We start from the raw sequence: 25,740 nt of genomic DNA, 5'->3' as shown, positions 1-25,740 counted from the left end.
AGAAAAGAATGAACTTTAAATAGTTCAAAACCAGATTCAGCTATGTTTCCTTTGCTTTTTCACATTTCCATTTAAATGAAATTTTTAAAAATCAGAATTCACTGCTTACAGTTTTCTTTGGTCCTTGAAGTAAAGGATCCAACTAAAAAATAAAACCAAAATGAAATGGAGGAACAAAGGGGCAAACATTCTTCAGCAATGTGTGCAAACATTTTATTTATTGGGTTTGGAAAGTACTGATTTAAAAAAAATAATAATAATAAAACCAGATGCAAATGCACAATGAAATAAAACATCAAATGTTGTGCAAATGTTGGGCATGGTACTCTACAGTACAGGACACAAGCATTAACAGTCATATTGCACTATTGCTCAACAGCAGATAGAATAAGGTTAAGGACATGTTTGATCAGTTGCTTTTACAAAGTAACAGCTTTACAGAAACCGTTGGTTCCTACTTCAGTTATACTACCTAAAATAGTACACAAAAACACAACTTAATTTGCTGATTGGATGCATTGTGTTAAAACAGTAGAAATAATGTACACATCTCAACAAATGTCCATATAAAAATAGACAAATTACATTCAATCCATCTGGAAAGAATAAAATTATTCCCGTTCTAAAACAAGTATCCCCACTCCAAATTAAAAAAATAAGCCACAAGCTTTAGATAAGAACTAAAACATGTAACAAGTAAAAATTCTTAAATTAAGTATTTAAATACATGTATTCTCCTCTTAGTAATATTTAACATCTGTAAAACTGAAGCAAATCCTTTTATTCAAAAGGCAAATAAATTGAGATGCGAAGATCCTACTGTAATTCTGTATGACGTACTTAAATAATGTGTTAACATAGTCCCAAGGAGCCACTGTTCGCAACAGTTAAATCTCCAGCAGCTGTACCAAACAACATCCAATTAGTTACACACCTTATAAAGAGCAGGACAGTAAATGGTTCGGCCTCTGTGTGCAATTCAGAACAGACTTAAGCTTAATCACATATTTAAATATAGTTTCCTTCATCATTCCATGTGATTTTATGAGTAATTTAGAATATCGGTGAAATGCAGTGGAAGAATTTTAGAGCAGAAAGTTGGGTTGAACGCACTGAGGACCATGCATGCGTAGTAAATGGTGGCGTCCAGGTGTGGCATCATTACTTTTTTCATGTTGGCACATTTTGATACCAAATCAAGATGTCCATCATCAATTTCCTGATCCTATATTCAGCGTGTAACACTCTTAAATACAGTAAATCACTGGCCACAAAGTAGCTGCCTCTCAACTTTGTCAAGATAGCTTAAAAAGCCATTACACCTTCCATTTTATTTTTCTCACAGCCACTAAGAAAATCTATGCTAAACCTGTTAAACGTATTGCTTTCTTTTAAATTGAACTGGAATGCATCAGATCTGAATTTATGAACATGCCTTGCATCTTTATGCCCTACTCTGCATAATTTACAATGGAGACTAATGGCATTAAGGGACCGACAGATTTTAAACACTCGGACACTATAGCAATGCCGGTTATAGTGACTTATAGTAATGAACACTGTCTACACTGGGACGGTTGACACTGTGAGAGAGGTCATACTAACATCGGTATGTAAGATGGTGATCATTTGTAGTTCTGTGTGTGCAAAGGAAAAAAACTATTCAGATCAGATTCCTACAAAGTCATCTCACACAAAGCTGCGTGTCTTTTTGTTGACAGTTTTGTTTCTGTCAAACAACTGTACTTTGCCATTAACTGAAGTCTAGCGCATTAGTGGAAGAAGAGCCTCCTTGCTCCCTCACTAACCATCAATCGTACAATGTTACTCTTACCCCTTCCTCATAATGTGTGATATGGGGGGGCAGGGGTACACTAGGGCATGTTGGACATAGTGAGGGCAGAGGCATCAGCGCTACGTGGGTCCTTCACCCCAATGATGAGGTCATTGGTTCTCCGGGTGCCTTCCACCAATGAGAGGACCTCTGTCCTCTCCACCTTGTGACCTTTAGCCTGCAGCAGCTCCATGTCTTCATCTAGAAACTCAGCTGTAGGAGACAAAAAGGCAGTGGGAGAGAGGATGATGTAGGAGGCACCTACATGCAATACAAAGTCAATGGAGAGCGATTAATTGTGCATAGCTTGAAGCCTGACAAGATGGATTCTCGTGTGATCTCATAATTTTGTGATCTTGCAAGTTCACTGTTAGGTTGTTCTTTATCTAAATGGCATATCCGGTTGCATATTGCATGTTAATAGCAGGAAATAACAACTGTAATTGGAAATTAAATCAAAAAGAACAATCAAAGCTTTTGTAATTACTATTGGTTATATTTGAATCAAAATACAAAATAGATGGATCAATAGGAAAAACTCACCGTCCACCAGGAGGGTGTTGGGCTGCAGCTGTGGATGGAGTCTTCCATACGCTAAGCTGTCACTCATATTTTTACGTGAAGACAAAACATTCATCAGCACCTGTGAAGAATCAGAAAACAGAATTAGATATATAGAATAATAACACATACATATATTAATCAATCAGTCATTAATCCAGTAATTAAATAACCTGTGTGATGCCACTGAGAGCTTTCTCTCCATTGGAAGATCCAACAGCTACGTATGTGCCACATAACCCCACAGCAGGCCTCACCACTGTGGGCATCAGGAAGGACATAGGCCTCTTCCCAGGCTGGATGCTATTATGCTACAGGAAAAGCAAAAAAAAAAAAAACACAAGAATAAATAAATACTTCAATCAATCAATCAATACTGAATCAGTTAAACAAAATACACAATTACCGGGTTAGGTGATGAGTTCTTTGTTTTATTAGACCAGGAGAAGTCCAAGATCTGGCTATTCAAGAGGATTCCTGAAGGAGTCACGATCCCGCTGCCAAATGGTTTGTTTAGAGAGCTGGAACAAAAGAAAACTGCTTTTTTCCACTCTTAACTATCACTGGGATTTGAACAGCAGTTAAGTTAAAACGGGGCATACCTCATGACCGATACAATGTGGTCATCTGGGCCCATGACCATGACTTGGGCAGCCGCTGCACCTTTCTCTAAGGTAAATGATGAAGTGTAATGGCTGACAGGGAAGGCTTGAGAGTCGTTGATCATCTGGCGGAGCAGGGAAGCCTGTGATTTACTTGGAGGTGAAAACAACAAAGGGGCATGGTTCCATGAAAATGTCTTACCAAATTAGGATGGATATACACATTATATATTTTAAAAGGACAAGGTAAGGTGATCTCTACCTCAGCATCTTGGCGACAACCTCTGAGACAGAAGTGTCATACATGGGGTCTCCTAGCCCACTAGCCAGGCCAAGAGCTATCTTTACAGCCTGGGAGAGTAATGCAAAATGCAACATTTAAGTAAAAATCATGAATTGCTGCACATTACACACTGTTTATACTGTATATTGGTGAAGCAGTTTGTGTGCTACCTCTGCAATCCAGTGGTAGGTGCTATTCCTGGGCACCTGGCTGGTAATGTTGTAGCCTTCCAAGATGTTGAGAGCAGTGATCAAGGCAACACCAGCATGTGGGGCCGGGGCCGCCATCACATGGTGTCCTTCAGAAACACCAACAAATCATGTGATTGGAAATGTAATGATGTCTATCGTGAAATGGGATCAGTTCAGTGATAAAATAAAAACAGAACATTAACAAGAATTTAGTAACTGGCAAGTGTAATGCAAAAGGAAAACTGCAATAGTTAATGATCTCACATGAAGAATGCGATATATAGCAGTTGAGACAAACAGAACAATGTGAGGAATAAGAACATTTTATCATGCAGCTTATACAGGATGGGGGTCATAGCTATCATGTTTGCATACATGGTTCAACCCCAGACACATCTTTGGTCATTAAATATAGGATATAATGTAAATAATTTGTATTTACAGGAACACTAGAAAAAAAACTACAGAATGTAATTTCTGAATAACTCGTGGTGGGATTGCTGGCTGCTGAAAAGCTGACCTCAGTATTTCTTAATGAACAGCCGGGAGATACTATGGACTGCTTTACTGGCTTAATTCTGTATAAAGAAGCAGCTGAATGAGTATGAAGTATTTCCCTTTCTACCTTTAAAAACCTTTCTGTTTCGAGACTGCTTCCCTGCCTAACAAAACTAACAACTACTCTGTGCTCCTTTACACCTTTCTCAGCTTATGTCCTCCTCTGTAAGTCGCTTTGGATAAAAGCGTCTGCTAAATGCAATGTAATGTAATGTAATGTAATGTAAATAGTAGGTGTTACAGTAAAATGGTGGTGGTGTGAAAAAGCTGGAAAGAGTGAGTTAGGAACGTCTCCTGAAAATTAGCATCAGTTAACATTGGAGACAATGGGGCAGATAGATGGCAGGCACATGACTTAAGACCCTCACAAAGCAACAGGTGTAAGTCAGATTGCTTAGATATTCATATCTAAGAGAGTATGTTTTTTACTATATTTTCTATATATAAGTTAAGTTCCAGTAAAGGCCTCAATGAGCTGAATATTTTGCAGCTTCTATGTGTAGTTAGTTAGTGCTAAACATCAGGTTAGGTGAGTTTTATGTTAATGTATGTGTCCTTCCTCTCTTTGCAGAGTAAATAATACAGATATTTACCATGATAGGTGATCTCTGCTGGTTGCTGTAAGACTGTGCTGTAGTTTGCGAAGTCATCCTCTGTGAGCACTCCACCCCTTGCGTGCACCTATCAGAATTGAATAGTGATCTTTAGTTGCGTTAGTCTTTAAGATACATGATATTAAGTTACTATCTTTTCAAATTTAAGGATGAGGATGGTTTAAATTTAAAAAAAAAAGGAGACTGGAATTTGCAGTATTATTTAATAATAATAAAAAATAATTAAGAGTGCAAATGCCTGATATTAACATTGATTATGGTCCATTTATGTGTTGTGATGCCTGTCCGCATCTCATGTAAACCATGGATTCAAGTTTCATGAAAAAAAAAGGTAAATTTCAGGCAAATTTCAAATTTCAGGCAATAAAGTTTTTTCTGATTCTGAACAGCCCAGCAGAGCTTTGTCACAGTTAAAGACTGTGTCGTACTGGACTACATTATACTGAAAAGTGTTTCTAATCTTTTGCCCTTGCATTTACGTATTTTAGATTAGATAAAGATATAGTAAGATAAGTACAACAAGGACTTTTGCTTGTTGGAGTGGTTTTGGTAAAAGTAAAGTGGTAAAAGTGACTCTCCATGGAGACTATGCAGAATTCATGACTACTTATATAATCAGGTTGGAGACGGGGAGGTAAAAATAAATATTCTCTCTTACTGCTGCTGCCATTTCCTGCGTCAGGTTTCCACTGTAGAACTCTGATATCCCCTTAACTGCGACAGCATCTAAGATGGCTGCTAAATCAAGGCGTCTGGTGAGCAGCCCAGCGAGGGGAGCCTGGCCATTGGGGAGGAACAAATCCCGAAATGCAACAGACATGTTTTGGTCCTTGACTTTAGCCAGAGCTTCAGCTAGGTAGAGAGAGAGGAAAAGACAGATGAGATTACACCTTATCTTCAAATATGACTTCACCTCATGATGTTCGGGAGTGACACTGAGGCCAGGCGATAGTGCTGGTATGTTTTAATCGCAGGAGCAGTGAGACTTCACCCAGTGATTTGTCCTGCTACATTACACTGTACTTACCTAGGTCATGGGTAACATTAAATCCATATCTGGCCACATCTGCTGCCATGGTAACCACATCCTTCCACTGCATTCTTGGGGATTTAAAAGTCATGACAGAGTGGCTTAGTTCACATGTAAAAATATATTCTTTATTTATATTTATATATATATATATATATATATATATATATATATATGCACACTCTCAACTACTTGTTTTCATATTATTGTTCCAAAAAGATAATGCAAAAAATGTTTTTAGCATAACACTTAATATACAGTACATGGATAAGTTAGTTACATCTGTATCTGTATCTGCATCACCCTCATACCAACTGAGGCATCAGTATCAGGATAATTACACAGCATCAGAGTAATTGCAACCCAACACGCTGGCTAAAAAAAGACCCACAGTGTCTATTCTTCGAGCAGCTGGTGATACTTTTACTATGAGATCTCAGTCATTTTGCTTTGAACACAGAGACAAGGCACATGTTTTGTCAGCACTGACAGACATACTGTATATGCCTTTAAAAATAAAAAATAATATAATATATTCTGTTGTATTTGAAATAAGACATTTGAAACAAACAATATCAAATAAGACTGTCCAGAACCCAGGGCAACAACTATTGATGTGGAAAGACTGAACAAATAAAAACAGTAATACATAATAGTTAGTTATCATACTTTCCATAGAGCTGGTGTGCCTGATGCATCCCACTGAGCATGCCTGGTACTCCCACCAGCAGGCCAGGCTAAAATGCAGCGAGAACAAGGTGCACACATTAACCACGGCACTAAACATGAACAAAAAGGCTTCTTCTGTTCTCATATTCACCATCAAACTGTTATAAAATGATACATCGAAACAAACGTCTTACATTTACATTAAGGTTTTTATGCAGCATCTCCTCTTGGATGGCAGACGGTGCTGTCTCTCTGAAGTCAATGACCCTCGTCACATTCTTACGGATGTCATGCACCAACATAACTCCACCACTAAAAAAATCAAATCAGAGCACAAAGTTTGTATTCATATTCAAATAAGTATGAGAACAACCTGTTTATAAGAAGTCATATTTATATTACTCACCCTCCAATACCAGAAGTGTGAGGGTGAACAATTCCCAAACAGAGGGCAGCAGTGATGGCAGCATCAACACTGGACCCCTGTTTGCCCAGTATATCAAAGCCAAGAGATGTACATTGGGCCACATCTGTCACCACTGCTCCTTGGTTAAAGACCTAACATGAAACAGGAGAACAAAGCAGGAAAGATCATTGATATGTTTTTGAACTGACTTGGGCTTGTGTGGGAGAGCACCCTAATCCTATGATCACCTATAATTATTTGACAAAAGCCACACTATTGCAACATGGTTGCAAAAGTACAACAGCATCAAACACACATACACTCCTACCTGTGGGTCTCCAAAGTAGATCTGCATGATGAGAGCTACAGTGACTCCCGTGGCAAAGGTGAGACAGGCTGTGATGATGACTGTCAGTCCATCTCTCTGGCAGGCACAGTCTTCTGTAAAGGGGTCTCTGGTGGTCTCATGCAGCGATGCTATATCATGGCTAGCCAGGTCCGAAGCCGAGGAGGGGAGACGCTGGAGGCGAGCTGACTTCAAGAACAGATCCGGGTCTGGAACAAGTAACACAAACAAAAAAAGGCTTAGACTGAACAAGATATCACAGGACAACCACACATTTAATATGGTCAATATGTCCTGTTCTCCCACACCAAATTCAATTTAAAACCTGTCAGCTTCAAGAGGTCATGCCTACTGGAGGACAAAATTAGTTGCAGCCCTAGTTGAAATTCAACCTTTAGAAACAATTTGCAACAATGAGCAATACCTGGAAATTTGACTGGAAAATAATGCTGCTGCCTGAATCCACATGCACACACTCAACTTAAAAGTTTGTGGGTGGGTATATTTTGTTGTTATTGTGTCTGACTCACCTGTATCTTGCTCACTCAGGACATTGTCATCATCTTTACGTGATTTTAGGGTGTTTTCCCCAGACACCATGTCATCCTCCGGCAGCCTGGGAAAGCTGGTGATGCTCATGTAATCCACCGGAGAGTAGGCACTCCCCAAGGTTGTCTCCGGATTGGCATCTTTATCCACCACACATCCACTTGAGTACCCTGCTACAATTTCAGGAGCAGGGCTGTGCATGGCTACAGTTAAACCCTGCGGTCACTTTAACTTATCTTTATCTTGAGGGTCGTGGAGGTGTTAAAGCAGGAAATCCATATTTGCAATCACATCTGGTAATTACACACACCTGTCATCCAGATGATGTGAATGACTTACTCGATAGGATCTTTAATATCTCATTATGTCACAATCCTCCTGCAGGGATTTGTAGTTTTTTTTTTTCTTGTGTGATATGATATTAGCACCCTTTACTCCCAAGATCACTGCAGTTTTCTTAGAGGATATTTCTGCTAGGCCAACACACGCATGTGTAGTTCGAATGATTATGCATTTTTTTTTCCAGTCGTCACCTGCAAAAGATAACAAACCATGTCAACTCGTTTCGGACAAGGAAATAAGCCTACGTTACGTCGTATTATGCATCACATGCTCACCACAAACATAGTCCAACGCAAATAATATAATGCGACAATATGTCTGCCACAGTATGGCGCAGAAAAAAACAGTCCAACTTATATTAGATATCAAATTATATATTAAAACAACATGAACATCAACCTGCGTGTAGGGTTTCTGTATCCTGCGTTGTGTCGTGTGTCCATAAGCGAGCTAACGCATCTTTCTGTTAATTCAGACAAACGCCTCAAAGCGATGCGAACGATGCTCGCCGCTGTCTGCAAAAACAAAGTGTAGTCAAACAAAAAAATAATCCTTAAGGGGGTTTCCGCGTTAGGTTTTTGAACAGGACAGGTGAGTTAAGCTGAGCTGAGGTAAAGTGAGTGTAGCTCCGCCGTCACCAAGACTACAAGGAGAGCTCCTGAATCACGACACCGTCACACGGCAGGGAAGTTAGCTTCATGTTACAGGCCAGGGCAACCGGTCAGACTTGTCAGCTTATGCGTGTATGTTTCAAGTATTTGGCTGCAAACAAAGGCCGACTGGCAATTTAGGATCATTTTGATCTATAATAAACGTGTACATGTTCTTAAACTAGCCGAATTCACATGGGAAATATAGTGGATGGCTGTGGTGGCGCCTATGTACCAATGTCAGACTTACTTCACAGTAGCCGGCCTTAAAGATCCACTGAATCGCATCTCCACTACTGATGATTAAATCCGTGGGACAGGCATTTCCCAATATCCAATATTATGACAGATATCGGGAAAAAATGCCAGCATACATGGTCTCTCAGATATGTGAAGCAGTCAGACAGGTTAAAGCAGATCTGCAGGATACCTGCTCCAGTTACAAACCCTTTTGATCCTCCCATTGTTGCTCATTCTTTACTGGGTTTCTCCGCCTTTTAAAAAAAAATAGGTCAATGGCAACTTGTTTAACTTTCTTTGTCTCAGCACACCACAAAAGTCTGACACACACACAAAGGTGATATTATTCCTGCTCTGTTTGGCTCACCTAATCTGTGCACCCCACTCACTTTGACATGTCTCCTTACTTTTAATTTCTCACTTATTCAAGTCTCCACTTTAAGCCATGGTGTGCATAGGAGCACGCCCCTATTAGTCAAAACGGGAACTATATTTACACACCATTTACCACACCCATCTTTCCCCCTTCTTACGTTTTTGCATACTGTAAACTTCCTCTATTTCGCAGGGTAATCTGCAAAGTAAACAATGGTGTTATGTAACAAATTACATGTATTCAGGCACAATATACCTTTTTTTCACAGCAGCCTTTTTTTTACATTAAATATTAATTATTAAGCTTATTTAAGGTCCAGTTCCATTCAGGTCAAACAAGGTCAGGGTTTGGCTCAGTCTCTGCTGCAATAATTAGGACTTATTCAGTACACAGTATATTTCAAAATGACTGCTGTGAAAAAGGTCTGTTTTGAGGTACTTGAGGTACCATTTTTTGATATTTAATTTTTTGACTCCTCTCTTGTCTATCCAAATAACTATAAATAACTATCCAAATGTGTTAGTTAAATTAACTTCCTCTTGATCAACTAGATCATTAAAACGCTGATTACATGTTGATGCATCCATAGAAATGATCATATAATATGTTGACAGGTGACATTCCCTTACATAATGAATGTTTCACTTTTGATACTTTAATCACATTTTACTGATACTTCTTTACATCTCTATTTTTACCTAAATTCCCGCCTGCTCTCCCACATGAAAATAATGACACAAGATTCAGGTGTTAACCTGAGTATTTATTGTTGTTGTTTTGTTTGTTTTTTTGGTGGGTACCTGTGTATTCTGAATGGATGCTGGAAAAACCCATCCGTTGATTTTTGCATAGGTCTTTTGCCTGTCAGCGGACTACTGTCCACTTTGGGGATGGAAAAATCAGTACATCACAAAAACCATGCAGAAATAGTGAAAGGCACAATCACCATACTGTAGATATCAGATACACCAAATTTTATATGTCTATATATTTCATTTTTATGGGGGGGAGGGGTGTACTAATTAAGATGTAACATAGGCGAAACCCCAAGTGTTTTTAAGCTGCCATCATTTCAGGGCACAACATAAAACATATGAAACTCCCCAGACATTCAATGCCTTTCATTTAAAACATCCTATTGGTGAACAACTGTCCTAATAACTATATGGGAAAATACAAGCATATTCTATTGTAGTTTTATGATACATTTAATTTAATCTTTTTTTTTTTAAATATATAATCTATCTGTCTCCTGCCTCATCCTTTCCCTGTCCGCATCATATAGGCTCAACACACCTGGTGACCACTCCCTCTCCCCACTGTTGGATAACTTTCACACTTGAACCACACCTCTCAATAATCACACACAACATACTGAGAACACATTTCCTTTTTACATGACACTGATGAGAAAGGAAAAAATAAAAATAAGGAAAACAGGACAGGTTTACAACGGCAGATGGGTATCTGTGGTGATCTTTACATTTTGCACGCACACACACTTCCACCTGTAATCTCTCTTTATTACCCCGTTTTCAATCTGTGTGTACTATTTTTAACGGGCAAATGAAACTCAACCTCGGAGACACAATCAATTAGAAGAGTAAACCCCTTCGGGAGTGAGGCAGCTTATATGTAGAGATCACTGTGTGTGGGTGTGCATGTTAGAATCAGCACCTCAGGTCCATCTCCTGCACCATTCAGAGGAATCAACAGGATACATAATAGTCATCTTTAAACAGAAAAAAAGGATCATATTCATAATTATAATAAATTAACAGATATTAACAGATTTTGAATAAAACAATCATTTATATGATTATTGTCAGAAATGAAGAAAGTGTGGTATGTGATTCTAGGGGGGGGGGGATAAATATTTCATATCTCGAAAAAAACAAAACCTAAATGAAACATTTAGATTTTTCAAACAATCAGAAATGAATTCCCAGACTCTCAATCTGTCTTTTAAACACACCAGTACAGATCATATTAAAACCCATGTCATTGTACTGTGTCCTCACCAGCATTCATTCAGCTAGTGCTGTGCTAAGTGGACCCTCTGGAGGGCAGTGTTTGCCTATGGCACATCAACTCTGAGTCTAGTGCTGTTCTTATCTCAAATAGTTGAGACTGAAGCTTGGGCAATGACACCACTTTTGGCCACTGAAATGCCCTCTTGATTTGATAATGAGCACAGAGGTGAGGCAGAGAGAGGATTCTCATTAGTCCCATTGTGCAGGACGTTGTGGACTCAAGTCCTGAGAGGCTTTGACATCTAACAGAGCGATGTTAAATTGTTTTGTAATATTTACAAGACAAATAAATGACCATTGTTCATGTCTTTTTAAAGAGTTTCTAGCATAAACGTGTCAGTACACCTTCTCACGCACAATTTTGAATCAAAACAAAAATCAAAATTCCCAAAAAAAAAAAAAAAAGCACAAAAGAAAAAAACAAGCACACAGCACACAGCTAAAACTTTGACTCACAAAATGTATGACAGTGCAAACTTACATCCATGTCTCAAATTATTTACAAACATTAGTATACACTTCAGCACCATTGTTTACTATTGTTGTTGAATACATATCAGTAAGCTAGATCTTGAAATGGACACTGTTAGTGCTGGATGTGCTAACGAAAGAGGGACAGACAGTGATGGAGTAGATGTTAGAGAGCAAATGGGTTGCACATCCATAAGGAAAATGATGGTTCTGAATGTGTTGCAAGGGAAAGATGAGTCTTGTTAGGCTTTTTTCTTCCCGTTTCTCCTAACAGTTGCCCCATTCAGTGACAATGAAAAGAGCTAATGTGTAAATACGTAGATCATACTTTCTTTTTGGTGTTCACATGGATAACGTAAGATCACAGCACACACTTCGGATGAAAATGGCTGATGTGTGCTGGGCACAATACTTTCATTTACAGACCACACATTTAATGATCATTATGCTATGTATGATCCACAGGGAGCATCTTTTTTTATTATTATTATTATTTGTTGGCTTTAAAAGTCAAATTGTGTGACAGAAACCAGCGTTCTTTTCGTTCTTTAGTGGAAGCATGCAGAGAGACTATAAAATAATGTTAAGATTCATAAAATGAGCAAAAAACAATCTAACAAAACAAAATAAAGAGTTGCCATCAATACCGCTCTGCACTTACTCTTACTTGCCATACCCTGTAACCCAAAGGCAAGCCCTGTCTCTCTTCACCTCCGTCTCCATTTATACTCCTTATCAATTTATTTATCTTTATGTTCACAAACTTATTCTTTAAAGCAGATGAAATATATAAAACAAGGGCTGCACAGAGGGGTACATTACACTTCCCCATGACCATTTCATATTTATCACAATCATTTAAATACTATATATATTACTATACCATGATTTCTTTTTACTCTTTAGTCTGTTTTGCTCATACTCTCACCATCTTCGACTTGCTCTCATCCTTCTAAAAGTGAGAAGAGAGAAATATCACAACACTTGTTTCCTATGATGTAAAGGATTTGCTTGTGTTTCCTTGCACAGGTCTACCCTCATGTCTACTTTTGCAACTGAGGAGAAACAATTGTGAAGTGATTTTCCTCTCAGACTCATCACGCACGGTATATCCTTCCACCTTTTTTTAAAAAAATTAAAATGAAATGAAAGCACTTGTAATATAAAGCTTCGAAGATGCGGTGAGTTGTTTTCTCTGCAATGATTCTGAGGCATAACTTGTCTCTATATTGCATGGTTTCCACCAGAAAAGTCACAAAGTACACTTGGTTATTTAAATTTCAAATCATTATCTCCAAATTTAACAAATTATTTTAGGGATTTAATAGTTGGGTTAATGAAAAAAAAACATGCCTTTAGTAAGAGTGAAAGAAAAGACAATATTTTACTAAGATAAGGAGAAAAAAAACTTTTTGTTGTTTTTCAGACATTATCGTTACTAAATATAAGCTGTATACATATTTTGAAGACTTTTTTGTTGTTTTTTGCATACTGCAATGGACAATAAGTATAATAAAAGGTCTACACAGATCTACTCAGAGGGCTCGGTTCATAACACAATGGGGCATAAAACTACCAGATCAAGTTTGTGACGAAACCAAAACCAAAAAAACTGGTCCACTGGTATCTAAGTGTAATAGATACAATAGATATAATATGCAGAAATGAAAGCTAATATGCAGTGGATGAGTACATTTAATCATGTGTGTCTTGGAGTTGACTACTAACACTACTAATGCCCTCAGAGTAAATGATGCCCCCTGGTTTCTGGAGAGTTTAGTGGCAGATGTTACGCTTGCAGGGCTGGTGAAGGAAGGTGTTTCTGGCGTGGGCTGCGTGGCGGGGGACCTTCTCCCTGGTGAGGTTTTGGCGTTGGATGCGGTTGCGGCCCAGATGGCGCCGCTCAATGCGGGCTTTGCTACGCTGGACCCTGGCCACTTGAGTGACCTTGGCCAAAGCTCCAGCCTGGGCAGCTGCTCCACGGGTCACCCGGGTGGGCATAGTGCTGTGGATGACAGAGGCAGCAGCTGGTTCAGCCACTCTGCTGTGAGGAGAGAGAAAAAAAATGCCAGAATGGGTTGTTCTGATACTGAAAAAGCAGGTAAAGGTCAAGTGTAGCTAGCATAAAGAGTGCCATTTCTCACCTCACGCTGCTCGCCAGGCTGACAATGCTTTCCTCTCCCACCACAGACAGGTTGCTGTTGGAGACCATGGACAAGTTGTTCGAGGAGACGTACACAGACATGCTGGGGTGTTCAATGAGCAGGTCCTCCATCGGGCTGGTCTCTGCTGTGGCTCCCTCTGCAGTGAAACAGGGGGGAGGGGTGACAAACCAGCTCTCATCCATGCAGCCTCTCTCTGCTCTATTGCTACCCCCACACTCACTTCCAGAGGCAGGGGACATTGACGGGGTGGAGGAAGGCGTGGACAGTCTGGCCCGTCTCGGCAGGGTCACGGGTGTAGTGGCACCCAAGTCTGACGGGCTAGTGCTTGGACAAGACAGGGGATCTGATGCTACAGCACCTCGTGCCCGAGCTTTATGTGTCCTACGACGCTTGTGAGGTGCGTGGGTAATGAGGGTCGGGCATTCAGTCCTTGTATGTGTGTCTTGATGATTTGATTGGTTATTGTCTGGAAATGATTGTGCAATCAGTGGGCCTCCCGTCTCATCGTCCGCCTGCATCATGCAGTCAGATTCTTCTGAGCACATGGCAGCGATGAGATGAGACGCCAATACAGACAGATGTTTAAGGTGGGAGGTTGCAAAAAATGATGCAAATGGGGTAGATTATCAAAAAGCCATGCAGGATGAAGGGGGACATTTTTAAGGGATCACATACGCACGCGCACACATACCAGTGTGGGGAATGTAAGGGTGTTTTAAAAAATTGGAGGGGGGGGAGAAGAGGGGGTAAGGAAACACAAAACATAAAAGAGTCACATCATTAGTTGTGTTGACCCTCTACGGTTTTGATTATGTCAGTGACATAATATCTGTCTTGACTTTGCTGAGAGGTACTTTAATGTTGCTTTTGATGTTTGGTTGGCTTCTGAACAGGCACCAAAGCAAGTTTTTCATACTCAGTAATTGCCTTTGTCATGATTGAGATCATAAACAAAGAGGAAAAGAGATGTATGTTCACAGAAAACTATGTGTTTCCATCATCTGACAGACAACACTGTTGGTGTGGCAGCCATATGGAGAGAGGAGAGCGTCAGTGTAGTTGTGCCACGCCCCGACTGATTCTTCACCTCACCCCATCATCCCCATTATTACTTCTACACTTCAAACGTTAGACATGCAAGAGTATTTCTCAGCAACTACTTTCAACATATAAACAGTTTCACTATGTCCTAGTTTGGTGTGCCTCTAAATTACCACACCGACCTATTTAAGCCACAACCATGCACTTCCTCTCATTACTCACCAGGCAGGTTGACGAGCATCCATCCCTCCTCGTCGGCCTCAGTCACACAGGGGTTGGGTCCCTTCAGCTCAGCCGCCACCTCTTCTACCTCCCCAAACAACAGGTTGCTCAGACGTTGAAACATGACTGCTTTTATGTATTATCAAGTATTTATGACTCAGGTGCTTTTTGTTGTCCACAAAGAAAAAGCTGTAGCTGCCTTTTTGAATGTCTTATTTGTGTTTATGTATCACTTGTTGCTGTTTTAAGCAATTCCTTGTCTGATTTTTGAGTTGTTGTTTTTTTTTTTTTTCACTCAATTGAAGCCCTTTGCTGGAGTGGACAGGCTTCTCTAGTGCAAATGTAAGGTTTCACTTGGTTTGGAGCAAAGGCCTGGAGAGAGAGAGGGAGAGAGAGAGAGGGAGAGAGAAAAAGAGAGTGGTTAGTGTCACTATCAAGATAAGGTGCTTATCACTGTCATCATTTTCTTAAGAAAAACATCTTAAAAAAGAGAAGTGACATATTGGGTTATTTTCCTACTGCGGCCTACATTAGATAAGCACAGTAAGTGTGCAGTGTGTGTGGTAAGTTATTTTGGGACACATTACATGAAGTTGGAACTATTTTTTAACTATTACCTCAAAGCATTTTGACCTGCATTGTAATAACAAGGTTGACACAAAACAGAAGCTGTTAAATGCTCCACCAGCTAGACACTAACTTTGTCTGTCTGACGTTTGGTGTCAAGCAGGTAGCATTAAGTCTGTTTATCGTTTTTACACCGACAACACCTGCTTGCTATGTCCTGGAGCAAGGCTGATGAAAGGCACCCTAAAGAAAGAAGTTGGGGGATGGAAAACCAAAACAGTGACCTAAAAGCTACGCTCAGTTTCACTGACACATATTTGTCCTCTTGTTAATATAGAAATATTGACTATAAGTGTTTAAACTTTCACATAATGATGAGCTAAACTGTATGCATGCACCAATGGGCTACAGTGGGTAGTGATAAATAGGAATGTGTTTTATGACGAATTGAATTAAATTAGAAAGAAAGAATTATTGGTGCACAATAGCTGCCCTCCCCTCCCCCCGTAATATTTAAACAACCAATCAGCACAGTCTCGGGACAGATGGACAAGCCTGAGAAGAAGAGGAGGAGGTGAAAGGAGAGGAGGTGATACAAAGACAAAGAAAGCTACAAGTCAAACAAAGTGAGTGTGCACAATGTTAAAATGCAAAGAAGACACAGAGACATTACGACAGAAGGTAGTGAGGCAAAGGACAAGGGCCTGGCCTAACTATGAACATGATGATGTAATGTTGAACAGATGTTTGAACAGTCATTGCTCACAAGACAAACCCCTACATGTTCAAAGATATTTTTTATTATTTAAACTGTGTGACTGCAGAAGGAAAATTGACCGAAATGATCATAGTGCAAGCCTCTGCCAATACTTGTGCAACTTGCAGACACACCTAAATATTGATTGTTTTTTATCTTTAATGCTTTTTATTTTGTATATTAGTTTATTTGAATACTAGTTTTAAAGTTGTAGAGGTTTAAATTTGACATCATTGCCTATTTAAGTCCACAGTCTGTTTGACCCACAGCGTGTGCACTGTCTTTAATTCCTCTTTGGAAATCCAATATGTGCTGCTGACATTCAGCTATTTGAACAGCTAAATGAGTAGATCGAGACGTGACAGAGGTTAATAATAATGAAGGAGCACTCATTAAAAGGTGAGCCAAGGTGTGAGATTTAAATATGGAGCAAAGATACATGAAAGAAGATATGCATGGATGCTTGTTGGGAAGCTGACACTTTCTGTCCTTATTTGGAGGATAACCATAGCCACCAAGGACATAAAGGTAAAAGACATTCTACATTACATGCTCCTGAGATTTCTTATGTCAAATGTAATAATATAGTCACCTACAACAAGGAAGTGTGCATGTCTGTTTAAAATAACAAGGAAGAAATACAAATAATTCGAGAGAGAAAATGGGGCAAACAGCTGCATAAGTACAAGCTTATTTTAAAAACCTGTGGTTAGATTTGGGGGATTTTGCAAATGAAATCTAAAAACATACTATGAACCGAGTTTGAACTGAAGTGCTGCAATCCAGCACTGAGATTGTTTTAGTGCATTCCTAGACTAACAGAAACTTAAGTCATGAGACCATGACCAACAAATCCAGATAAACAAAGTTTTGGTGGCAAAGCCTGAGGCCTGCTTTGCATAAGGTGTGGCAGACATCCACAAAAAACACACACATTAAACATGGACTATATGCAGTACATATACCCTGATAAAACACTTATCAGTTTGGTGGACGTGCAGGTTAATTCAGGGCTATCTGCCGGGTGTACACCTGTTGACACTACTAACAGAGCTCAAATAACCACCACTGATATGATTTATATCCTGGGTGAGGCAGTTTCTGAATACATAATGCATATGTGTTGATGCAAAGCTATTATATCAGCTATTAAGAGATAAAGTTACATGTAGAAAAACAGAGGGCTACTGTAAAGCATTTAATGTTGGCATGACATTATGTAAATTTAAGACAGGCTATTCTATTTTAGGATGCATCTGGCCAGGGACAGCAGGTGGAAATAAACCAATTTTTATCTATGTTTTATGTTTATCCAAGAGCAACTTGTCCAATAAACTAATAAATCAAGTTAGTTAGTTTAATATCTTAACAAGATTAAACCTAAACTACCTGAAAATATAGCATACAGCAGTGAGATGCTGCCTTAATCTTCATCATTAGGAGCACTGACAGGTCTTATTTGTGTTTTTTTTTTATTAATGTAACACTATAAATAAGATTTTACAGGCATGTCTGCACATCATAAAATATGAAAATGACGTTAAATTATGGCTCTTTTCTCTCTGACATTGGTCTTAGTAGAGGCAAAAAAAAAAAAAAAAAAAAGTAGGAGGAGAACCAGATGGGAGGGGACTCACGAAATAAAAACAAGACGCCTGTGACGTGTCACCCGCGTCACTGACGCTGACAGAGAGGCTCCAGTCTATTTGACGACCGGAGGAGAGAAAAAAGGAGATCTGGATAGCAAACATAGCAAAAAAATAATAATAATAATAATAATTAAAAAGATTTTATGATCGTGTACATTCGACCTATATGTTTCGATATGTCTAATCTACATTTAGAAACACTGAGCCGGAAAAAAATCCCATATATGAATGGTTGCTATTGTCGACGGCTGTCGTCTGGAGTTGAAAACCCCACTGACGTTATGAAGAAGAAAAAATGCTCACAGCAACAACAGTGTTTACATTTGAAATACATATTTTAAAAAAAACACAGCATTAAGTCGGTGTTGCAAAAAAATAAAACATCGTCTTCTGGCTGTCGACAGCCACCGATTGAGACCGAGAGGAGACTTTCTGTAGGGTATCCAGGTTAAACATGAATTATCCGTATAAGCTGTACAGCTGAAGGGTCAAAGCAATGACAGTTGTGGCTCAGCGACACTGCACGAAAAGACATCGACTGGAGAGGAGACTGACAATGCAATGACACTGTTATTTCACAGAATAACATGCAAGTGGCTATATATTTGCAGAAAAGCCTCTTTTTTTTTCCTACAGGGTCCGCCTCCTAGAAAAAAACATCAACATCCGCCATCGACTTGATTCCACATCAGCATTTTGGTGCAATTTACCAAGACACGGCTGCTGGTATCCTGTAATACACACGTATACAGGCTGATGTAATTGATCGGGATATATAGGACGTCGAAGAGAGCTAATTAAGCCGTTTGGTTTGGGTTTCTGTACAGCTTTTCAAATCTATCCCTGCCCTTTTAAATAATAGGTCATTACAAAGCAGTCAAAGATAGCTCATGTAATGAGTCAGTGGCAGACAAAGCTGAGTATTTCGTCATGTTTTGTATGATTTCATATTTTTTTAGTAGGTTATCTAAGAGGAATGCAGCCGAGACAAATGTAGCTTGACACCTCTTGAGACACACACACACACACACACACACACACACACACACACACACACACACACACACACACACAGTATCAGATTTAAAAAAAGAAGAAAAATAAATAGCTTACCTGCCTTTGCAATGTTATTCAAGTTGTAAACGAGATCTCACACACAGTAGAAACGACAACAATTCTTAAAGCATAGCTTTAGATAGTCTTTTAAGTGAGGTAGTTAAAACACCATGATACAAAAATAAAAGGCTTTCTTCTCAGAAGAAGGGGCTTCGTGTAAAAAATATTACACTGATGTTTTCAGATCATAACATCTGCAGCTTTTTTTTTCTCTTCTTCTTCTTCTTCTTCAACCTCCTCCCCTCTGTTTTTTTTCCGCTGCAGATTTTCTTTCTGTTTATTGCTGCCTCCAGCTGATCCTCGGATCAGAATGTAGAGCGTACAAAACAGCTGATTGTGAGATCACAATACACCCGGTCACGCCCCTTTCCACGCCCACACCAAACAAACCAGCCAATCAGAATATTACACAAGCCACAAGCCGGGCCTCTAGGTAACAGAGTGGGGGCTGGGCGAAGAGGAGGAGAGGGAGAGGATGGAGGGGGGAGAGAGCTGTCAACCTGCACCCAGATGGAAATGGTGACTTCACCCAGAGACTGATCCGTGATCTGCTTCTACTTTCACCATCCCTGCTGTTTGGAGCCAAGGCATGGGGGATGGTAAACTGATCCTGGGTCTGTGCTCACATAACTCCAAATACAAACCTCCTATATGACAGGAAAAAGATGAGGATCTGTTGACAGCAAAAGTTATTAAATTGTCAACTTGGTGCTTTAATTAAATAAATGCAGCTACAGGACAAAGGTCACAGAGTTTGCTGAAACTGTTGCTTGTTATATAAACTCCTGAGTATACTTTAGACCACAGACTTTGCTCTTTCTTATCTATATCTTTTTTGTGTTTTGCATGTGTTACTTTGTGGATACTTGAATGTTAAACTTCACCATTTAATTTTAATGCAACATTATGTCCAACATGAATGATTAAAGGTAACCTCTCCTTGCTATGTTCTCTTGTGGCAGCTCTATAAAACGCATCATTTACTCCGTTCATGCCAACCTTTAATATTCAAATTATTAAATAGTACCAGTTCACACACCGTATTAGCTTATACAGTGATGTTACTTTAAATTACATTTGTAAACAGACCTCTCTTTCCTCCCCCTTAACATCCATCTATTCGCCCCGCCTTAGAGGAGAGACCTCCACCTGCCACTCAATATACACCAACCAATCACATGTGCTTTTTCTGAATGCAGCATTTGTGTAACCAATGAGCTGTGTGGAGGGTATGAATACCCCCCTAGTGGTCATTTCACCCTGCAGTCTTTGAGACTATGCCTTTTATTACTGCAGATTGTGCAAACTGGTGACCCTTGATATAACTGTGTGTGTGTGCTTATGCATATTTGCATATTTGTCTTTAGGTGAGAGGTTATCTTGTGTTTTGTTTGGATCAAGTCTGTTGAGTAGTCTACATAACCCTCAAGTGTATTTAATGGTGTTTATAGCCCATAGTCACAGCTTCTTGCGTTCATACATACATACATACATGTATGAATAGGTGTGTGTGGCTATGGGCATGTTTATGCTCGCATGCATATCAGTATGCGCAAGCATGCTGCCAGGGCTTATTGTGGATGAGGGAATTCTTTTAGTAAAGCTGCAAACACACCACACTATTTATAGCCTAATTATCTCCAAAGTACAGCCAATGACGGCTGGATTTCAAGATCTTTCAGGATCTACACACTCATCTGCACAAAACTGCACAGGTCTCTCAGTCATCACCGTGTACTGTATGAGGGTCTTGAATTCCTATGTCCTCACTGCCAAATCAAAATCAGCTCAGAGTCATCGTAATGATATCAGAATAATTGAGAATAATCTTGTAGTTTGATCTGTTAAAAATCTGAAATGTAGTGTTTTTATTTATGTGTGATGGTATCCTGGTGAATCCATATTTATTTTTATCATGCCAACATAGATTCTGTGCTGTTTTTGTGCTGTTTTTGTGTACTGTATACAGATAGTAGAATACACATACTGTACACTAAGTTTCAATGAAGTTATGAGTAGAGACACCTGGTGTTTACTTCAGCATTTGGCAGTGAACTGTGAAATACAGTGTTTTGTTTCAGGACTTGCATTGCTCTCAGTTTCCAGTATGTCCTGTCATGTTTCATAATACATGTGAATGTACATCTGAGTAATCAGGTGTGACTGGATGCCTTGAACTCAAAACTGAAAACAAATGAACTACACCTAACAGATTTGTGTCTTCAGAAGTCTCATACAGACTCTTTAGGAAATTACTTGTTCTGCTGTAGACTTTGTCATGTCGTTACCACGGTGGTGTGAGGTGATAGCAGGAGTCCAGCACAGCGTAAGCTTTCTAAAGGCAGGATGATAAGGTTTCGGCCTATACAGTTACCAGGTGCTAGGCAACTCACACACACATACACACAAATACACAAGTACACGTATTCACCCTGTAGTGATGATGATATCCAAACCGTGGTAACACAGTGCACACAAACATTTAGATGAACATGAACATTGTCATCTGTGCTTGTGTTAATGTTTGTGTTCTCAAACTAATCAGAGGCCTGGAGGAACTTGTTATGTCATGTTCTTGGAGAATGTATTGCTGTGTCAATAGATACACAATGAATACAAAAAGATATTTTTAGTGTTCATCCTTTGATGGATGCGCTCACAACCGCATCCTCTAGAACAACTGGGGGCTGAATAAACTGCTCAAAGACACGGACAAGAGGTTATACATTGTTTGCCGCTTGTTTTTTCCCCCCTGTTTTTCCATGCCAGAGCTTTCACTGAAGTTGCCTGGCTTCACAGGATTCCCACAGTCTCCCAAGCCGGTTGGAGAAATAGGTAAAAGGTCACAGCAATGCCTCCCTCTCTCTCTCACTGCATGTGTTTATGTTCATGAATGTGACATGCCGCTCTTATTTAACAGCATGCCTGTCCTTCCTTGTCCCAGCTAGCACACATAACTGAGGAATGTGTGTTTCTATTTTGTTTGTAGTTAAAGACAGAGGTGTGGTGATGGACATGTTGACTCAGAAGTCTTGCTTGAAACAGGCCGCAAAGTAGTTTCTTTGTGAGAAGCTATTTGATTTGACACTTTAACGCTATCTTGAATTGGGACAGAACAGATCCCGAGGGGACTAGATGTGTAAGTAGAAGACAAACATACTCAAACACTCAAAGTTCACAGAGGAACTTTGAGTTTGTTTATGTTTTCTTTACCAAAATCTTCTGACTTAGGTTTCCGTGTTTGATTGTCACGCAAGAATATGTCTGTGGGGGTGCATTTTAAAAAGATCAACTTTGGAAAGGAACACAGAATAGCAATGGTGTTTTTACTCTTCTCACTTCTTTGAGCTTCACATTATATTGGCTAACAGGCATTATTTTGTTGATAATGTACTTCAAATTGTGCCAAATGACAATGTCTTTAAGTGACTTGATCTTTGGACTGTCTTCTCATGTGATCTGCAGCCTGTATTTTTGGTGCCTCTCCTCTCTCCTCTCTCTTCTCGTGCTCTCACCATGATCTGCTCCTGCATACTTGCTGCTGGAGGATGATAAGATGGCAGCCCCAGAAGATAGTAGGCCAGACCTTCTTCCTACGTTAACGCTACCTTACACGTGACACTGTGGGGTTTAATTACAATACTTTGTATAGATTTTGGGGAACATTTAAAAAAACTTTTTAAGAGTTAAATGAGAAGATTTGTCTGTGGAGACAAAGGAGGGGAGTCATTAGCATAAGGACAGAGGGAAACAGCAAGCCTGGTACAATTCAAAACTTAAAACATGTAAGACTGACATTCATGTTTAAGGCTCTGTGGGGCTGCAATTAGGTCTAGCAGTGCCTTTTAGCTGAATGCTAAAGACAACATGCTCACTATGACAATGCAAACTTCCGATATTTAGCAGGTATAATGTTATCTATCATAGTTTTGCATTTTAGCGTGTTATAACGTTTCCTTTCAACTGAGGAATTTTGTAAGTTTTAGACAAATGTAACTGTTGATCAGACCATCTAAATCATCACAATTCATGCTGATGTGGCAGGTATGTGCACCAAATATGAAAACTACAAGTTGTAGCTTTACAGGTCAGGGAATTATGCGCTAGAAGTTTCTCTCTGGGTCAGTGACTTCCTGGAATCTTATCATCAGTTTGAGGCTTGCAGGCCACACATAGAGACGGAGTTGTCACTGCAGAGCTAGGCTAGCTGTTTCTTTCTATTTCCAGTTTTTACGCTAAACTAAGGTAATTCTTCACAGTTTATAGTCCATAGTTAATGCCCAACATGACAGTGCTCTTAATCTTCTCATCTAACTCTCAGCAAGAAAGTACCACTGCTAAAGGGACTAATATCTGCATCTACATCAACATTTCCAAAATCCACACAGGTGTGACACTGACAACCCGAACATGCTAAATATCCAGATTTTTCAATCTCGTGGAAAAAATAATCTCATGGAAAAAATAACATCTGTCGAAAGTTCAGCAGTCCATTCTTGTAGCTGTTCCCATATATGAGCCTTTAATGCTGCAAGCCCTTGATGTTCGGTTGAAGTGTATTTATGTGTGCAGTAGTAGCCTTGAGCACAGTAAAGGTTCTCAAGACTAATGCTAGAGGCACTTGTTTTTGCACAGAGGGTTTAGAAGACTCTTACTGGTATTTTTTTTGAGTACATAATGACCAGTGAGTGCAGACAATATTTTTCTCAAGAATTACAAATGAGCTCCAACAGTCATTATAATGACATACAACTTATTATTGTGGTTTAATTGGTCAACAGTACATTTATTTGACAAAGCAATGAATATGTAACAGTTATTGCATTCAACGTTTGAGGTTTGCTATTCATTCACATATATGTTGGATAGCAATGTGAGTCATCTGGTAGAATAAGGTTCATAGCTGGCTAAGTATGAATGCATGTGAGTTTTAGGTTCACAATGCAACACATAGCTATAAAATATGTACCCTAGTCAGTCATATGTCTTAAATGTTGCTACTATTGACACATCCTAGTCTGTACCTGTCTGTACACACTTGCAGTATAACCTCAAACATTCGCTTCCCATGCGAAGGAATTATGAGTGATCTCAGAGGGGTATGCTGTGATAATCCTGTAACCAAATAAGAAGTGAGCGGGTGGGCTACATGTGTGTACGTGTGTGAGAAACAGTGGGGAAAAGTAACAAAGTACATTTACTTTGTGTGTAACTAAACCCTCAAACCACTTTTTCAGATTAAAAACAACGTGAATGGGTATCTCAAACCACTTTTTCAGATTAAAAACAACGTGAATGGGTATTTAAATGCAGCCCTATACTACTGAAACTTGGGTATTGCATTTTAATTTTGCTAGTAGCTGATTGTGGCAGCTTTTATTACCAACTAACCAGTCCAATTAATGACATACTTATAAATAGATCTCAAATGATTAGTTGATTAATCGATTAGTCCATTGACTAACTCTAACTATTTAGATAATTAATTATTTGTTTGAAGACATATTTCAAGGTTTCGGCTTCTCAGGTTTGATGAATGGCTACCTTTATTTGATTTGCATTCAATTGAATATTTCTGGATTTTGGACTGTTGATTAGACAAAATAAGCTATATGTCAAACTGCATTTTAGGAAATTGCAATAGTCATCTTTGCTATTTTGTTGTGATATTTTCTAAACCAAATGATTAATCCACGAACTAAGAAAATAATCTGCAGATTAAACTAGTATTACTACTTCCATCTTGACCAGCTATAGCAATTACATCAATGTAAACAATTTAATAATCCATCCATCCAGTCATCCATTTTCCATAACCATTTATCCTCATCAGAGTAGTGTGCAATTTCATGTTATATAAAATGATCACTCGAAGGGCCTATTTTTATGCTTGATGAGTACTTTCACATTTCAAAGCCATCCCCTTCTGGCACTATCCACCACGTCTGTGGCCTTAGATAAAGAATTTCTTTCTGCATCTTATATTGCATACAGCCTGTCTGTACATGCTGCCCTCAACAGCACTTGACAGTCCCAAGATAACCCCAGCTCCACACACATAACACTCGTCTACTATTCCTTACTCAGCACAGGCTCAACATGGTGAGTTCCTGTCACCAATCCAAATTCACACAACAACAACAACAGCAGAGATGTTAATAACCCAGCGGTCGCTCCCTCTTCCTGGGAGACCCCTCTGCAGCCTGGTGCATTTTGTTCTGCAGACAGAGAGGTAAGGTGTTTGTGTCACCCTTTCTCTCTTCATTCCCTCCTTCAGCTCTCCTAAAGCCCTCATGCCATGCATGCATCCCATGGGACTGTCCCTACAAGGCTTAAGCAAACAGGGCCTGGAAGTGGTGTCCTTGGCAAGGGTATGCTGATAAACACAGCAGAAGTGAGGACAGGCTGTGCTCTCCAGAGGGGGATGACAGCAGCTCATCCACGCTCCTCTGGACAATAAAACATAAC

General features: G+C 39.4%; 2 protein-coding genes across 5 annotated transcripts; both read right to left on the bottom strand.

Annotated features, from left to right (window-relative positions):
- Nucleotides 1–248: 248 nt before the first annotated feature.
- Nucleotides 249–8,671, bottom strand: ggt7 (gamma-glutamyltransferase 7). Of its 2 annotated transcripts, XM_010741575.3 has the most exons (16): nt 8,385–8,671; nt 7,625–8,176; nt 7,077–7,303; nt 6,749–6,900; nt 6,537–6,654; nt 6,343–6,410; nt 5,671–5,744; nt 5,302–5,495; nt 4,623–4,710; nt 3,451–3,578; nt 3,260–3,348; nt 2,998–3,150; nt 2,802–2,916; nt 2,569–2,706; nt 2,378–2,477; nt 1,875–2,047 (listed from the first exon to the last, which is right to left on the bottom strand). In XM_010741575.3, the coding sequence occupies exons 2-16, from the start codon at nt 7,842–7,844 to the stop codon at nt 1,875–1,877; spliced, it is 2,037 nt and encodes a 678-aa protein (XP_010739877.2). In that variant the 5' UTR covers nt 7,845–8,176; nt 8,385–8,671. The 2 variants fall into 2 exon arrangements, with proteins under 2 accessions (XP_027144450.1, XP_010739877.2); XM_027288649.1 differs by lacking the exon at nt 8,385–8,671 and having other exon boundaries at nt 249–2,047; nt 7,625–7,844.
- Nucleotides 8,672–9,993: 1,322 nt separating this feature from the next.
- tp53inp2b (tumor protein p53 inducible nuclear protein 2b) lies at nt 9,994–19,694 on the bottom strand. 3 transcript variants are annotated; one of them, XM_027288472.1, is made up of 5 exons: nt 19,270–19,694; nt 15,184–15,555; nt 14,141–14,452; nt 13,900–14,056; nt 9,994–13,799 (listed from the first exon to the last, which is right to left on the bottom strand). In XM_027288472.1, the coding sequence occupies exons 2-5, from the start codon at nt 15,305–15,307 to the stop codon at nt 13,532–13,534; spliced, it is 861 nt and encodes a 286-aa protein (XP_027144273.1). In that variant the 5' UTR covers nt 15,308–15,555; nt 19,270–19,694; the 3' UTR covers nt 9,994–13,531. The 3 variants fall into 3 exon arrangements, with proteins under 3 accessions (XP_027144273.1, XP_019112042.1, XP_019112043.1); XM_019256497.2 differs by having other exon boundaries at nt 14,141–14,455; nt 19,270–19,689; XM_019256498.2 differs by lacking the exon at nt 14,141–14,452 and having other exon boundaries at nt 19,270–19,600.
- Nucleotides 19,695–25,740: the final 6,046 nt, after the last annotated feature.

The sequence above is a fragment of the Larimichthys crocea genome, chromosome XV, assembly GCF_000972845.2.
Source record: "Larimichthys crocea isolate SSNF chromosome XV, L_crocea_2.0, whole genome shotgun sequence".
Classification (NCBI taxonomy): domain Eukaryota; kingdom Metazoa; phylum Chordata; class Actinopteri; family Sciaenidae; genus Larimichthys; species Larimichthys crocea.
Note: the sequence above shows the minus strand (reverse complement) of the source record. Positions and strands in the feature narration are given on the sequence as shown.

Bases quoted from the DNA above. Each gene is read 5' to 3' on its own strand.
- ggt7 (XM_010741575.3), bottom strand. From the start codon at position 7,844: ATGCACAGCCCTGCTCCTGAAATTGTAGCAGGGTACTCAAGTGGATGT. The intron at 7,304-7,624 runs GTGAGTCAGACA...TACTTGTTCCAG, and splicing joins CCTGAGTGAGCAAGATACAG to ACCCGGATCTGTTCTTGAAG. The intron at 2,707-2,801 runs GTAATTGTGTAT...CTTTTCCTGTAG, and splicing joins AGAACTCATCACCTAACCCG to CATAATAGCATCCAGCCTGG.
- tp53inp2b (XM_019256497.2), bottom strand. From the start codon at position 15,307: ATGTTTCAACGTCTGAGCAACCTGTTGTTTGGGGAGGTAGAAGAGGTG. The intron at 14,057-14,140 runs GTGAGTGTGGGG...GTTTCACTGCAG, and splicing joins AATGTCCCCTGCCTCTGGAA to AGGGAGCCACAGCAGAGACC. The intron at 13,800-13,899 runs GTGAGAAATGGC...CTCTCCTCACAG, and splicing joins AGCCTGGCGAGCAGCGTGAG to CAGAGTGGCTGAACCAGCTG.